The sequence below is a fragment of the Cetorhinus maximus genome, chromosome 2, assembly GCF_964194155.1.
Source record: "Cetorhinus maximus chromosome 2, sCetMax3.hap1.1, whole genome shotgun sequence".
Classification (NCBI taxonomy): Eukaryota; Metazoa; Chordata; class Chondrichthyes; order Lamniformes; family Cetorhinidae; genus Cetorhinus; species Cetorhinus maximus.
Window position 1 is genome coordinate 212561085 of NC_135880.1, and position 16371 is coordinate 212577455.

The following is a 16371-nucleotide window of genomic DNA, read 5'->3' on the forward strand; positions in this document are numbered from 1 at the left end:
TTGAAGACCACAGGGATGTTTGTTCAGCATAATGCCTTACAAGTTTATTGAAATAATAAGTCACATCACAGAACACAGGCGTGTGCTTTTCCCTCCTTTGGAGGAGTTCATCTACATTCATAGTTCAAAAATAAATGTAAGACATAAGATTCAAACTTATACTCTTGGCTTTCTCTTCCTCACTGTGTACAATCTACAGCCCCTCATCCAACACCTACATTTACGTTGGTCATGTGTAAGTTTCCACATTGAGTCCTCTCAGGCTATTTCATTATGTAACAGCACAGCTGAACCCGACCAAACCCAGTCTCAATATGCCCAAACAATTCCAGCTGCAGTTGGAAAATGATCAGAAAAAGGAATCCTATTGATTGTTCCACCTAAACCCAGGTATGCTGAGGCCAATTTCCATTCCAGTTTTCTTACCTCCAAAATCCTGCAGACATCTGTGAATCAGCCAAGAATCGCAATTCAGGAGAAATATTTTTCTTTATTTAATCATTTACGGGATGTGGGCATTGCTGGCCAACATTTATTGCCCATCCTTAATTGCCCTTGAGAAGATAATGGTGAGCCACCTTCTTGAACTGCTGCATCTCATGTGGCATTGGTATAGCCACAGTGCTGTTAGGGAGTTCCAATACCACAAGGAGATGCATTTAAGGGGAAGTTAGATAAACACATCAGGGGGCAAGGAATAGATGGTTATGCTGATAAGATTACATGAAGAGGAATGCAAGGAGCCTTGTGTGGGGCATAAATACCAGTATGGACCAGTTGGGCTGGATGGCCCATTGTGTTGTATGTTCTATGATCGCTTAAAATCTGTAAGCCATCAGAATAGCTGTGTTGCTTGATTTTTTTTTTGGAAGGGTCATCATTGAACAGGTCCATGTTTGTCAGTGCATCAGGGGCAATAAATGGATTTTTTGGGAAGGCCGATTTTCTTCCTAGCTCAAAGATTGCTACCACACCCAAGTAATGATTCTCTATGTGGGAATTGAGACACTGAGTGTCAGTAGGCTTTTAATCTTGGACGGTATTGCAACTAACCTGAATTCTTTCTCCTACCTAACCTCAACACACGCAAATGATGCATGGATAGAACATACAAGAATCAAATCTAGGATCTTCCAAGCTGTATACCTGAATACTACACTGGGATTGCCATTATCCACTGGGCCATCAAGAACATTGTTTTCTTTTTTTTTAAAAAACGGTCGAATGACGAGACTCTCCTCACTTTCAACATGGAATAAATGTGCATACCTGAATTAAATTGTTTCCGAGAAATGACAATCCACAGGCATACTCGATAATAATGTACTCCATTGTAGTCAAGTTGTACACCTGTAACAGAAGATCAGCTGCAATTAACCATTACCCAAGGATATACCAGAATTCAATATTTGCTAGGTACAGTACTTTACCAAACAAAGGCTATAGTCAAATACACAGTTCCAGAAACGTAACACACTCAGCTAAATAAGTGGTGCAGCAACACTGCTATATTAGTGTGCTATGGAAGGATCAGAAGTCATACTTCCTAAAGAACATCATCCTGATCACAACCTGGTCATTTTCTTTAATTCTTGAAAAATAAATAGTATATCTGAGAGAGGGTAATGCCCACAACACATCAAATGCTATAAATTACAGCATTTGCACTCTCTCACACATTATTTAATGGGAAACAATGCATAAAATTAACTCAAAATATTAATAAAGGCCTTGAAAATTAAATTACAAACTGAAAAAATACTTGTCAAAAAACGTGTCCCTATAAACACCGAGTTATAGCAGTCAAGGATAATTATTATGCTATATATCACAAGTCCCAATGCATCTATCACTTCTCCTAATCTGTCCTACGAAGCACGGTTAGAAATGAAGAATCATTTTCATGAAAATCTGCACAAATCTCTGATAGTTAATTCAGGCCAATACTTCAGTGCTCTTCTTCTACTGACATCCATATTATTAAAATCACTATATATAAAAAGATGATCTTGCATTTCAATAACATTCCAAACAGTGGATGTTGAACAGGAAGAAAAAGGGTAAAGTACAGGTCTTCAAGGGGATAACCAAAGGTTAATAAAGGGGTTTGAGGAGGCCTTCTGAAAGCAAAAAAAAAAGGTGGTATAATATATGGGGTTCCAAGAGAAGGGGTGTATTGGCTGAATAGAGTGACCACCAATTACAACTTGGAGGGAATGGCGAACAAAGAGAAGCCAGGATAAGAGACAGAAGCTATGATAGCACGGGTTGCATGCAGGGGCAGATTCATTTGAAAAGGGAAAAGCAACATCAGGGAAGCATTTGAAAGTTTGAAAAAAAGTTTCCACTGGATGGGGTGACAGGAATGTAAGACTTAGTAAAATGTAAGTATGTGGACTGCAACATTGTGGATGAGTTGAGGCAGGAAGCAAAGTTAGGATAGCGTAAGAGAAATTGAGGCACAAAGTGATGAAGGCAGGAACTAGGGTCTCAGCAGTAGAGGGGCTGAAGTAGATAACATTGCAAGGGAGAAGTGACCTCGATAATGGAAAAGATGTAGGAGATGGAACTTAGCTTGGGATTAAGCATTTTCTTCCTGATCTGTTAATTCAAAGTGAGGTTAATGAAGTCAAGGTCAGAGACATATAAGTACTGGCCAAAGAGGGTGGCTTCAGTGTCTACTGTCATTAAGCTGGAGCAAATGTTGGTTTATCCAGGTTTTGATATGAAACTTACAGAATACACAAAGGAATCCATGACTCAATCTACAGATCTGCAAGGTCTGTAGAAACTACATACCTATTGTCAGTTGGCACATTACAGATAGTCATTATTCACAATTCTATTGGTCCTTTGGAAGCTCATGGAATGGTGGAATAAGGCAATTTTATTTCTATACAGCACTAGGTAGTGATTCTTCCTTTTGATTTCTCAGCCTGGGAGCTCCCTAAGGCTCGCTGTCTAACTCCTCCTGGATTTGTCAACATCTACCTGCTCCTAAGGAATCCTGTTGCTTCCCCAATGAGACGTTGCTTCCATCCACTCAGGCTCTACACTGATGAACCTATTACTGTGGTGCCTTCCGCTGAGACTTCCCAATAAAAGCTCTGTTGCTCCCACCCCCAAGCTCACCCCAACAATCAGAATTCAGAAGATACAAACCACAGAAGGCCTCTCAAATCCATTCTGTCGTTCAATTAGATCACCACAAATCTGCATCTTAACTCCTAGTACTAGCTTTGGTTCTATTACCTTTGATTCACTTGCCTAACAAAAATCCAAAGATTGGCAAATCTGAACAAGTGCACAAACAGAATAAAAACTCTGCAAAGATGAGTTCTGTTTGATGCTCCCCATATCCTTCTTGCTCCAAGTACTCCAGAGAAGACTCCTGCTCTCCCTTACTTCAAATGCAAAACAAACTGTACTATCATGTAACTTAATGTAGGGAAATGTCTCAAGGTGTTTCACCATGGCAAATTACAAATAAATGAATGCCAAATCAAAAGAGATTCTATATTGTGTTAAATTGCTGACACAAAGATTTTGAAAAATATGGTGGGGGTTGCACAATAGGCCAGATCCAAGAGGAACAAAGAGTTTGGGAGGATGTACGGGTGGGGTAGAAAAGGGCGGGTTGTCAGGCTGAAGGAAATTAGAGATGGAAGGGGATTGGGGCAGCTGAGATCATGAAGGAATTTAAACATTAAGATGTGCTGTAACCATTCTATGATGTTATGATTCTATTAGGGTTTTAAATTGGAGGTATGAAAAGACCAGGAGTCAATGTAAGTCAGCAAAGACTGAAGTGACAGCTAAGCAAAGCTTAGCAAAGAATACACTAGAGGCAGCAGAGTTTTGGATGAGCTGAAGTTTATAGAGGGTGAATGGGATTCGTGCCAAGAGAGTATTGAATTAATCGAGCCTGTAGTTCACAAAGACATAGATTAGGATTTCAGAAAGTGGTGGAGGCTCGAAATATTATGCAGATGGAAGTGGACAATTTTAATAGTAAAGAGAACATGAGATCGAAAGTTCAATTTGGTATCAAATAGAACAATAAGTTTACAAACAAACAGTCTGCTTCAGGGAGTGTCTCTCACACACGCATGCACATACATGCACAGGGGAAGGGTTAAGAAAAGTTTAGGAGAGATTGAGTTGGGTGGCATCAAAGTAAATATGAAATTGATCTCATATCTGGGATGATGTTGCCAATGGACAGCATATAAGAGGAAAAAGTGTGAATCTTGTCCAACTGCTCCATTCACTGACCCAGAATTTATTCCCTAGCTTGAGCCTACCTCTTTCATACTTTGCTCCATACCAATTGCTCCACTCCTGGGTGACTGCTCTTCTCTCGCTCATGTGCCTCATACCTACGCTCTCCTTCTTAGAGCCAACATCAAGATTAAAGCCTTCCTACTCCCTCCAAACTGTAATTTTTCCAAAATCCAGATTCCTCCAGAGGAAATTTTCTTCTATTTCTTCTATTCATAAGATTCTCTAGGCCACTGAAGGTCATTAATTGTTTTGCCAGTAGTAAAGCCCCTGGAAACAATGGCATTCCACCTGAAATTATCAGAAGTGGAAAACCAGCACTGCTGCAGCATCTCCATGAACTTTTGTGTCTCTGCTGGAAGGAAAGATTTGTGCCTTAAGACATCTGTGATGCAAAAACAGTCACCTTGTACAAAAACAAAGGGGATCGCGCAGTGACTGCAACAATTACTGAGGCATCTCCTTGTCAAGTGTTGTGGGGAACGTCTTTGCTTGCATTGCTCTGACCAGGTTACAGATCCTGGCATCATGCATCTACCAGGAGTCTAAGTGTGGCTTCATAGCTGGCAAATCGAAAGCTGACATGAATTTCTCACTTCAGCCATTACAGAAGAAGTGCTGCGAACAGCTCAGGCCACTCTACAATGCTTTTGTAGAACTCATTAAAGCATTTGACCTCGTCAGCAGACACAAACTCTTTAAACTCCTGCTGAAAATAGGCTGCCTGCCTCGGCTCCTAGGCTTCATTTTTTCTTTCCATGAGAACATGCATTTTGTTAGTTACAATGGAGCTTCATCTGAGGCTTTCAAGATCAGCAGTGGAGTAAAGTAGGGCTGTATCCTGGTGCAACTGTCTTTGGCATATTATTCTCCATGCTGCTATTGCACATTTTTGGTGGCTGAAATGAGGGTACCTACCTGTATGCCAGAATCGATGGCAAGCTGTTCAACTTGGCAAAACAGCATAATGTCTTAGTTGGTGAGTTGCTGATGATGTCGCAATTGCATCCCATACTGAAGTTCACTTGCAACAGCTTGTAGATCAGTTCTCTTGGGCCTGCAAGGAGCTTGAATTAACAGTCAGTGTCGGGAAGATCAAAGTTATGGGCCGGGATGTAGAGACATCAGCTTCCATCAACACTGACAATTTCACGCTGGAGGTCGCCAACAGCTTCAAACACACCTTGGATCAACCATTTACAAGCAACCTGTCCCTTGTTGCTGAAATCAGCAACAAGATTGCCAAGGCTGCAGTTGTCGTGTAAAAGTTGAGAAAGCAAGTGTGGGCCAACAGCAAACTAACCAAAATACAAATGTGTGTGTGTACCAGGCTTGTGTTCTCAGCACTCTCCTTTACAGTAGAGAGGTATGAATAACTTATGAAAGCCAAGAGAAGTGACTGAATAGCTTCCTTTTCCGCTGCCTCAGATGAATACTGGTCATCTCCTGGCAAAACATAGTGCCAAATATGGAAGTACACCAGCGTGCAGGGATTTCCAGCATGTCTGTCCTCTAAAGTCAGCGGTGATGCCACTGAGCCAAAGGGATAATGGTCGCATCCCCAAAGATATGCTCTATGGCAAGCTAGCTATCGGCAGGAGACCAACAGGTTGTCTATGTCTGCAATACTAGGATGTCTGCAAGTGAGACATCAAGTTGACCGGGATCAGAGTTGATGCATAGGAAGTCCTCGGGTAACTGGGGTGCCTGGAGACAAGCAGTCAGGAGGGGCATGGTAAAAGCAGAAGAAAAAAGAAATGACCAGAAGGAAGAAAAGAGAGCCTGCCAGAAAGAAAAAAAAGTCAACTTTAGGACAATGCTATTCATCTGTGTCAACTGCAGAAGGGACTGCCACTTACAAATCGGTATCTAAAACTACAACAGATGATGTTCAATACAGGTGCGGCAAACACCCTGGGCGCAGTTCGCCGTCTCCCAAGATGGATGATGTTAAGAATAATAATATTTTCTGTCTGTGTTCTTCTTTTCAACTCCAGACCAGCCCTAGCTCCAACCCAAGTTTCTTCTTCAGCCACATGGATGGCGCCTCTCCCCATCCAGTCTCAGTGTCCAGCTGTAAAGTGCTGGCTGCCATTTTCTTGCATAAAATGGGCTTTTAAAAAAAGTACAACATACAAAATGAGTAAATCAGTAATGGAACAGAAATGAGGCCTAGAGTGGGGCCTAGATGGTGTCAGGGAGAATGACAAAAGAGATAAATGCAAAGAGGAATTCGGCTATAAACCACTTGAGTGCACAGCAAGAGTAAAAGACAGCCATAAAGAATTGGCAACACAAGCATAGTGACACACACTCTATTTATGAGCAATATCATAGATCAACTCATTTCAATAAAGTTAAAAATGGCTTTTGAAGTTAAAATTGAAATGAGTAGTCAAACTTAAAATTAAATCAACTTTGGGACCACAACTTTTCATTTTATACATTAATGATCTAGATGAAGGAACTGAGGGCATTCTGGCTAAGTTTGCAGATGATACAAAGATAGGTGGAGGGACAGGTAGTATTGAGGAGGCGGGAGGCTGCAGAAGGATTTAGACAGGTTAGGAGAATGAGCAAAGAAGTGGCAGATGGAATACAACGTGGGGAAGTGTGAGGTCATGCACTTTGGTAGGAAGAAGAGGCATGGACTATTTTCTAAATGGGGAGAGAATTCAGAAATCTGGAGTGCAAAGGGACTTGGGAGTCCTAGTCCAGAATTCTCTTAAGGTTAACTTGCAGGTTGAGTTAGTAGTTAGGAAGGCAAATGCAATGTTGGCATTTATTTTGAGAGGACTAGAATATAAAAGCAGGGATGTGCTGCTGAGGCTTTATAAGGCTCTGGTCAGACCACATTTAGAATATTGTGAGCAATTTTGGGCCTCGTATCTCAGGAAGGATGTGCTGGCCCTGGAGAGGGTCCAGAGGAGGTTCACGAGAATGATCCCAGGAATGAAAGGCTTAACATTTGAGGAACGTTTGAGGACTCTGGATCTATACTCGATGGAGTTTAGAAGGATGAGGGGGGGTCTGATTGAAACTTACAGAATACTGAAAGGCCTGGATAGAGTGGACGTGAGGAAGATGTTTCCATTAGTAGGAGAGACTAGGACCAGAGGGCACAGCCTCAGAGTAAAGAAAAGACCTTTTAGAACAGAGATGAGGAGAAACTTCTTTAGCCAGAGAGTGGTGAATCTATGGAATTCATTGCCACAGAAGGCTGTGGAGGCCAGGTCATTGAGTGTATTTAAGACCGAGATAAATAAGTTCTTGATTGGTAAGGGGATCAAAGGTTACGGGGAGAAGGCTGGAGAATGGGGTTGAGAAACCTATCAGCCATGATTGAATGGCGGAGCAGACTCGATGGGCCGAATGGCCTAATTTCTGCTCCTATGTCTTATGTCTAATTTAAGATTCTGTAGGAAGAAACTGAACAGCAACTTTTTTTTATTCTTCCATGGGATGTGGGTGTCGCTGGCTAGACCAGAATTTATTGCTCATCCCTAATTGCCCTTGAGAAGGTGGTGGTGTGCTGCCTTCTTAGACCGCTGCAGTCGATGTGGTCTAGGTACACCCACAGTGCTGTTAGGAAGGGGGGTTCCAGGATTTTGACCCAGCGACATGAAGGAATGAAGATATATTTCCAAGTCAGGATGGTGAGTGGCTTGGAGGGGAATGTCCAAATGGTGGTGCTCCCATGTGTCTGCTGCCCTTGTCCTTCTAGATGGGTGGCCATGGGTTTGGAAGGTGCTGCTTAAGGAGCCTTGGTGAGTTCCTGCAATCTTGTAGATGGTACACACTGCTGCCACTGTGCGGTGGTGGAGGGAATGAATGTTTGTGTATGGGGTGCCAATCAAGCAGCCTGGATGGTGTCGAGCTTCTTCAGTGTTGTTGGAGCTGCACTCATCAGGGCAAGTGGAGAGTATTCCATCACACTCCTGACTTGTCCCTTGTAAATGGTGGACAGGCTTTGGGGAGTCAGGAGGGGAGTCACTCGCCGCAGGGTTCTTAGCCTCTGACCCGCTCTTGTAGCCACTGTATCTGTATGGCTCGTCCAGTTCATTTTCTGGTCAATGGTAATCCCCCAGGGTGTTGATAGTGAGTGATTCAGCACTAGTAATACCACTGAATGTCAAGAGGCAATAGTTAGATTCTCTCTTGTTGCAGATGGTCACTGCCTGGCGCTTGTGTGGCATGAATGTTAGTTGCCACTTGTCAGCCCAAGCCTAGATATTGTCTAGGTCTTGCTGCATTTGGGCATGGACTGCTTCAGTATCTGAGGAGTCATGAATAGTGCTGAACATTGTGCAATCAGCAGCGAACATCCCCACTTCTGACCCTATAATGGAAGGAAGGTCACTAATGAGGCAGCACAAGATGGCTGGGCCGAGGACAACGGGTGGAATTTCCAAGCCCGCTGGCGTTGGGCGTGAGTGAGCAATGTGGCAAGGCAGCCAGAAATCAGTTTTACAATGTAGTGAAACCAGTTTGCGATCGTCTGCTCAGCCCGTCAATGGCAGGCCATGGTTCCCGTCATCAGATGTCGGGAACCTCACTGCCAGGATGCCTTGCGGTTGAGGCAACTTGGGGGTGGGGGCAAGGGCTGCCCTGCAGTTGAAGGTAGCGCACAACCATGTGTGCGGTGAGGGAGGGGTTGGGTAGGGAAGCAGCCACATATTAGGGAAACCTTGTATAAAGTGATGATTCAACTAAGACAGTGCAGACGCAGCCACATTGAAATAAGTGGAGTCAGGTCTTGAGCTTATCTTGCCTGCTCAAGCAACACAGAGGCATCAAAGTGCCACCAACTGCTCCAGAGCTTTTCACCCCTAAGGCACAAATTATTGAGCATTTTAGTGGACTGCAGAACTGTTGGACGACTGGGCACATTGTACAATCTCCTTGCTAAAGCTGGTCATGGAGTAGTCACAGGTGGTGATGCTCACAGCCCCATGCAATGTCATCATCCCGGTTTGGGCCAGTAGCCCCCATGGTTCAAGAAACAGTGCAGCCTTGCAGTGTGGGTTATGAGGATGCCTGAGCTGAACGCACAGCATCCAGCCCAATGGGCAAGGCTGCTGCCAATTGGTCAAGTGGAGTGGGGCAGAGGCGCTTGGGTTTTTGGGCAGCCATACAACGCACTAAGATCTGGCCATCCAAGTGGTGGCCAGCACTCTCCAGGGTGTGTTAAGGGGCCTTCAGGCTTAACCAAGAGACGTTCTTAGTTAACCCATGCGTCTTTCTCTTTCATCCTGCAGGAGGAGTACATCAGGGGCATGGAGCCTGGTGAACCAGCCGAATGCCTTGTGGCGTACAGAGAGCGGAAACGATGGGAAGAGGGCGATGGAGGCGCCTGGCTGTGTAGAGGGAGGAGCAGCACTCTCAGGAAAAAGGGGCGGCTGGGCCTTCAGGATACGCTGCTGAATAGCTACAGCAAGCCATTGTTGGTCGGCGCCTAGCTAGACCCAGACTCTATAGATGCTGCCTTTCATTCCTGCAGAAGACCGACAACCAGTGTCGCTGAAGACTGTGCGTGTCTAGGGAACTGGTCAGTCACATTTGCTAGCTGCTGCAGGATTTGGCACCATGTGGTCATGGAGGGCATCCACTGCCAGTGGTTGTGAAAGTGACAGCAACACTCAATTTTTATGCCAGTGGCTCCTTTCAGGGCTCCACAGATGACCTCTGTGGGATATCACAAGCCTCCACCCACAAACACATCCATGAGGTCACAGATGCCATCTTGGTGAGGGCACACAACTTTGTGCATTTCACCCGGGGCCAAGAGAGCCAGGATGCAAGAGCGTTTGGATTTGCCCAGATGCAGGGTGCGATTGACTGCACTCACATTGCACTCAGATCTCTGTTGCAACAAGGGTTCAACTATGTCAACCGCAAGGGCTTCCATTCACTGATTGAGCAGCTGGTGTGCAACCACCACAATCGTATCCTGCAGTTCTGCTCATGGTTTTCAGGGAGTGTCCATGACTCCTACATTCTGTCAGTCACAGATCCCTCAAGCCTTCCAGTGTCTACAGAGGCTGCAAGGTTGGCTCCTAGGAGATAAGGATTACCCGCAGAGGACGCTGCTGATGACACCCGCACGGCTCCCTCAGGCTGCAGCAGAGCGAAGGTTTAATGAGACTCGTGCTGCAACTCACAACTTGGTGGAGCAAACCATCAGGTGCTGAAAATGAGGTTCCAGTGCCTGGGCTGGTTTGGTGGAGCCCTACAATGTAGTCCACAGAGGGTGTCACGCATCACCATTGCCTGCTGCACCCTTTACAACATAGAGCTGCAATGAGAAGAGCAGCTCGCAGAGGAGGAGATGCAAGAGCTGGAGGTCTCATCCGATGAGGATGACGGGGATGAGGGTGAGGAAGTCCTCAAAGGCGACGAGGCCCTCACACTGGCCAGACAAGGCAAGCGTGCTTGAGAGGCCCTCATAGTTGCTAGATTTGTGGAGGATGATGACAACGACATACAGTGAATAGACACCATGGATGCTCACATTGCATCCATGAACTTTTGACTCATCTGGCTTATGGCAGCGCACATACCCTCTGTGAGAATGCCCCTGTCATGGAGGCGCAGTGGAGGCCCCAACAGTTGCTTAATTGCAGGATGATGACGACATGCAGTGAGGACACTCCATAAATCTCCACATAGCTTCTGAGAATGTCTGACTCCTGTCTAGCCAAGGGCAGCTCACTTGCACTCTGTGATCAGGGTCATATCATAGAGACACAGTCATAAAACTTTAGAAATACCTGATCATTTGTCTGCCTTCAGCACCTGACGCCTTCAGGAGCAAAGTGTCACTGGACACAGATGCTGATGAGATGGGGGCCAGCCTCATCTTAGAAGTGCTGAGAGCACACAGAGAGAATGACGGAACTCTGTGACGCCTGCCATGACATTCTGGAAGCAATGACAAGCACTGTCAAGTTGCAGGCATCAGCAATGTGTCCAGGGAGTGAGGCTGGACACATTACACACCGGTTACACTTTAAATACGGCACTCAACATGATGAAGCGGCGAGGTGATGGCGTGGCAGACGAATGACAGCCCACTCACCATGGAAACGGCGTGTTTCCTGGGAATGCATAACTAAAGTGGTGGATTTGGGACGATATGACAAGGGAAGCCATCATTGCAGCCGGCGGGCTACCCGCTCACTACCGCACTTAATGTGAATCTGGGATGATTCCATCCAATGTGTCAATGTTTCAGATCATTTTTACCAGAAAAGACTTTGCTTCTTTGCAAACATTCTCAGAAGCAATCAACCCAGGTCATTTTTGAGAAAAAACATGGGTTCCTGATTGCAGTGATAGTCTAGACTGAAAACCTAGACTTCATACATAAAACGGACTGCTTTCTAAAACCACAAAATAAGGGCCAGTTTCAACATTGCAAATGTTAAAAATATGCACACAGATTCATAGTACAAGCCAAGAAGCCAAGCCACTGGAAGAGAGTGGGATTGAACTTTAGCCTCATTGAAGGATAGACCATAGATAGAACAGAAAGTTAGGATTTGCTCATTTCTAGGATTGCACACTGTAATTCATAGCAAGAAAAATTCACAGCAGATTCAAAATTTGTCCCTATATATTGATAATCTAGGATATAGTGGCTCTAATACAACAAAAAGTAGAATACTTGAAAACATCTGCTGCCTTTTCAAAGGAAATTGATATAAAAATACTATGTTAACCCACGGCTATTAAACCTGGGGCAAGATCACATTCAGTAGCAACATGGATTTGTTTAGAGGAATCACATGACATTTCTCAACAAACTTTATACACATGGAGACTTCTCATTTAGCCTTAGACAGCATCAACTACCTTTACTTAAGCAGCTAAAATATGCTGGGTGTGTGTTTATCATCTCAAGACTGATGATAAATGTTTCCCAATACAGGTGCCATTATCTGTTAAGTTTGTTTCTGTCTCTTAAAAAATGTACAAGTTTATAAGTTCTTGTTGTCATTTGTAATTGCATGTGACTAAATGGAAGACAAATGTTTTAAATAAAGTTAGCTCCTTTCATCAAATTTTTTCCATCAATTAATGAAAGATAAGTCAAATTGTAAGCAACAGCTTTGGAAATTCTCCAGTTTGCAAGATTGCACTGGCTTAGAGAGAGACATTTCAAAACATTAAAGCAATAGGTATTTTAAGTTCCAACAGGAAAACTTACTTTTTTTTCTTTAATGAGTCTAAGGGCATTCAAATAGTTCTCCTGGGCATTTCTAAAATTAGATGCCATCAGTGCCTCGGAGGCTTCTTTAAGTTTGCATTTTAGCAATCTTTCTTCCATCTGTAACATTAAAAAATCATCAATAGCAAACTGACTGAAAAGCAGATTTGGCCTAATAAAGAGACGGATCGTTTCTTATTTGGCCTTCATGAAAACTGCTATTTTACAAATGGTACTGCTGTTGTATCAGAAGATTGAAAATAGATAAATTTTGAGGACATTTAACTCTATACCACCATATACAAAGCAATAGGCTAGTCTTTTATAAATATACCATTTTTACAATAAACATTCTTTTTTGCCAATGTGAAAACTTTTTTATAATCCTTACATTAAATGATCTTTTTATTAAGTACGATATATCATGATCATGCTGTAAACCCAAAGTGATGTACAGTTGGCATAAAAATGCTGCATTTAAACCACTTCATAGGGTCAAATTGTTTATGTTGACTTGAAAATTGGGCCCACGAGATCAATAACATTCACAAAACAAACTTTTTTTACACAAGCAGCATTTTCCAAGATAAATCCTCAGATGTTTAAAATAATCTGTAATCAAAAGCACAAGTTAGGAATCAGGTCCTCTCTGTTATTGCATACACCTATTGGATGAAGCAGATGAGAGGGAATTTAGGAGATTTCCGGTCATCCCACTGATGGAATGACTGTAACCCTTTAGGAAACTGTACTTGCAGGCGGACAGGATTACAACTTTATAAGGATGATTCTCAAACTCCTGGCAACAAGGGATCACGAAATTCCTCGCACTTTCGCCTTAAGCAGTGCTCAATAACAGTAGCAAATGTTTTTCCCTGGAAAACTTTGTGAGGAACTCCTAATTTTGTCATCTTGAAATAGAAAATTATATTTCATACCAAAACTAAAAGGAATTGAAAATTTGAAGCCAAAGTCATTTTTGGAACACACCATTTTTGCACGCTTACACTCGTGACACAAGGTTCTAGATTTATGAATGGCATTTAAGGAGTATTAAAAAACCCATCAACAACCATCTACAATAAAGAATAGAAAATTAAACAAGGAAGCTTAATTTTTGGGAAGCTAACTTCATACGGCTGTTATTGGAAATTTTACAATGACTAAGCAAGAATATCAAATTTCCCTCCAGGGACAAAATTAAAAAAAACTGGCATCACTTCAAACTTCACTCAAGAATCTCTGCACTTAGCATTTTTGTAAACTTGCGTGTCCACTTCGAGGAACAGTGTCGGGGTGTAGGTGGAGATACATTATAAATATAAACTGCATCCCAATAAAGACTCTCATCAAACTGAAGTACACGACACAGATGAATTGTGAAACTTATGCATCTGCTTTACATTATCTCAATGGTAAGTAAGCTAACCACTGAAGTTACTGCATTTTGAGCCAATTAAGTAAATGTATGTAAATTTAAACTTTTCTCTCTCAGAGTAATTGAAGTGCTTGATGCTGAAAATTATTTTCCAAACGTGTTATTTTTTTTCACCCCAAAGGAACCAATGATTCTGATGATTTAAAACTCCACTGAACTGTCAAAAATAACTGCCAAAAGTTTGTGGCTGTTTTCAGACTAAAGAGCTTGTGTACAACTGTGCACCGCTATTGTTCTATGGTGCTACTGTTTCTCCAATTTTCCATTTGTGACTTTCGTTTTTATCCCTCTTTACCAAAAACATGCGCTCACTCTGCACTACCACTGCATGGATAGTGATCCCCCAGCACTTCAACTCAAATGCAAGCTTTGACAGTAATTTATTAGATTATTCCAAAGAGGCTCTTGTGGCCAAATTGGATTCTCCTCTTTTCTCCACATCTAGGCATATGCAATAGTTACTAAATTACAAGTAGGATGTCCTCTAGCCGAGGGGTTCTCAACCCTTTTGCTCTGAGGTCCCTTCTGTGGTATTACAAAAAACTCTATCAATTCTCTGTGACACAACACAAGCTTTTACTCTGTATAATAATTATTTAAACAATGAAATATATGTATTTATTATTGTTTTTACTTACTTAATATAAAATATGTTGCTGGTATTAGGCACCAGACTGAGACTTGGGTAAGGGGCATGGGCAGCAGACCAAGGCTTGTGCCTGCGTGAGCAGCCAAGCTCAGTTACTGTTGGCTGAATGGTTGTGGTGCTCAAGCTTGGGTTTAAACATTCATGTGTAAGAGAGATGGAGAAAGAGAGAAAGAAAGAGGGAGAGGCATAGGTGCATTGTGTAGGGCCCGCATTCTACACATTCTCTGGTTATTTTTGGCAATCCCTTGATGTTGACAGATCACCGGTTGAGAGCCCATCGTTTTTTTAAATTCATGGAATGTGGGCGTCGCTGGCTCGGCCAGCATTTATTGCCCATCCCTAATTGTCCTTGATCAACGGGCATTTAAGAGTCAACTACATTGCTGTGAGTCTGGAGTCACATGAAGGCCAGACCAGGTAGCCAGGCTAACATTTCCTTCCCTAAAGGACATTAGTGAACCAGATGGGTTTTTACAACAATTGACAATGGTTTCATGGCCATTAGACTTTTAATTCCAGATTTTAATTCAATTCAAATTCCACCATCTGCCGAAGCAGGTTTCAAACCCGGGTCCCCAGAGCATCACCCTGGATTACTAGTCCAGTGACAACATCACTACGCCATTGCCTGCCCTCCTACTCATCATACCCTGCTCACTCATCACCCTGTTCTCACTGACCCGCATTGGCTACCAGTCCCCACAACACTCAAATTTAAAATTCTTGTCCTTGTGTTTAAATCCTTTGATGGCTTTGCCCCTCCTTATCTCTGCAACATGCTCTACAAGCTTTACAACCCACCATGTACTGTGCTTCTTCAGCACTAGCCTCTTGTGCATTTCTGCTCCCTTCGCACAACTATTTAGAGATGGGAGAACGAACCAATATCGGGAAGGAACATGAAGTGATTCAAATATGAGGATGAGAATTTTAAACAAGGTGCTGGAGGACAAGAGCCAATGTAAATCATTGAGGACAGGCATGATGAGTGAGTGGGACAAGATACACGTAGCAGAGTTTTGGATTAGCTAAAGCACAAATTTGTGAAACTGTGGAACAAAGGTTAAGACTGGGTTTCTAACAGTTCAAAATCTGTAAGTAATAAGTTGGGCGCTAGGGCTGAGCAAATTGCCGGTTCTCAACTCCACATTAAATAACACGCACTCTCCCATCCCCGGCTCCCCAACTTTAGTTATTATTTTAATTTGACAAACATAGAGATCCCTTTACATTTACAGTAAAGTGAATGAGGAAATAATACATCACCATATTGGAACACAGGGAAATAAATCGGCCTGTGGACACAAAGTGACAGAACCGACAGTTAAATAAGAAGGAAGGCAAAGAAAATAGCAAAAACAGAAAAAGGTGAGAAGCGGTCAGGAGCCCTGATCCTTGAAGCTGAAACAAACAGCTCAGAAACAATGAGAGTCCCAGAACCCAGACGCAGGCCAGCCAACCTCACTAGCAGGCGAAGTTAATTCACTCACTCTGATCTTCTCATGGCCCAAATTCTTCATCCTGCTCCGCCTGCATTCACATTCAAATTACAGCATCACTCTGCTCCAGTGATGCACTGAAGCTCGCAGAAGCACAGCTTTACACAATTGGTCAACTGTGTAAATCAAGTTCCTTTCAGTGCTCAAACCACATGGAAAAGTGAAATATAATTTTATCTGGCAAACTTTTTTCTGAAAGAAAATGTCACTTCAATTTGAATTTTTGTACATTATTTACTTGAATTGTGGGAACTTAAAATCCAATATCAAAAATCAATACCAGAAATGTGGTTTT

The 16371-nt window shown here is 42.9% G+C and overlaps 1 protein-coding gene across 3 annotated transcripts in view; it reads right to left on the reverse strand.

Moving 5' to 3' along the window:
• Nucleotides 1-16371, reverse strand: part of LOC144669712 (uncharacterized) — a 103228-nt gene that overhangs the window by 52540 nt on the left and 34317 nt on the right. For all 3 annotated transcript variants that reach the window (XR_013573718.1, XM_078532185.1, XM_078532184.1), the window contains exons 17-18: nt 12491-12610; nt 1270-1350 (exon numbers count right to left, since the gene is read on the reverse strand). Coding sequence is in view for 2 of the 3 variants with exons in the window: in XM_078532185.1 (XP_078388311.1) it covers nt 1270-1350; nt 12491-12610 (201 nt within the window). In the remaining variant the exon portion in view is untranslated. The remainder of the gene's footprint in view (nt 1-1269; nt 1351-12490; nt 12611-16371) is intronic.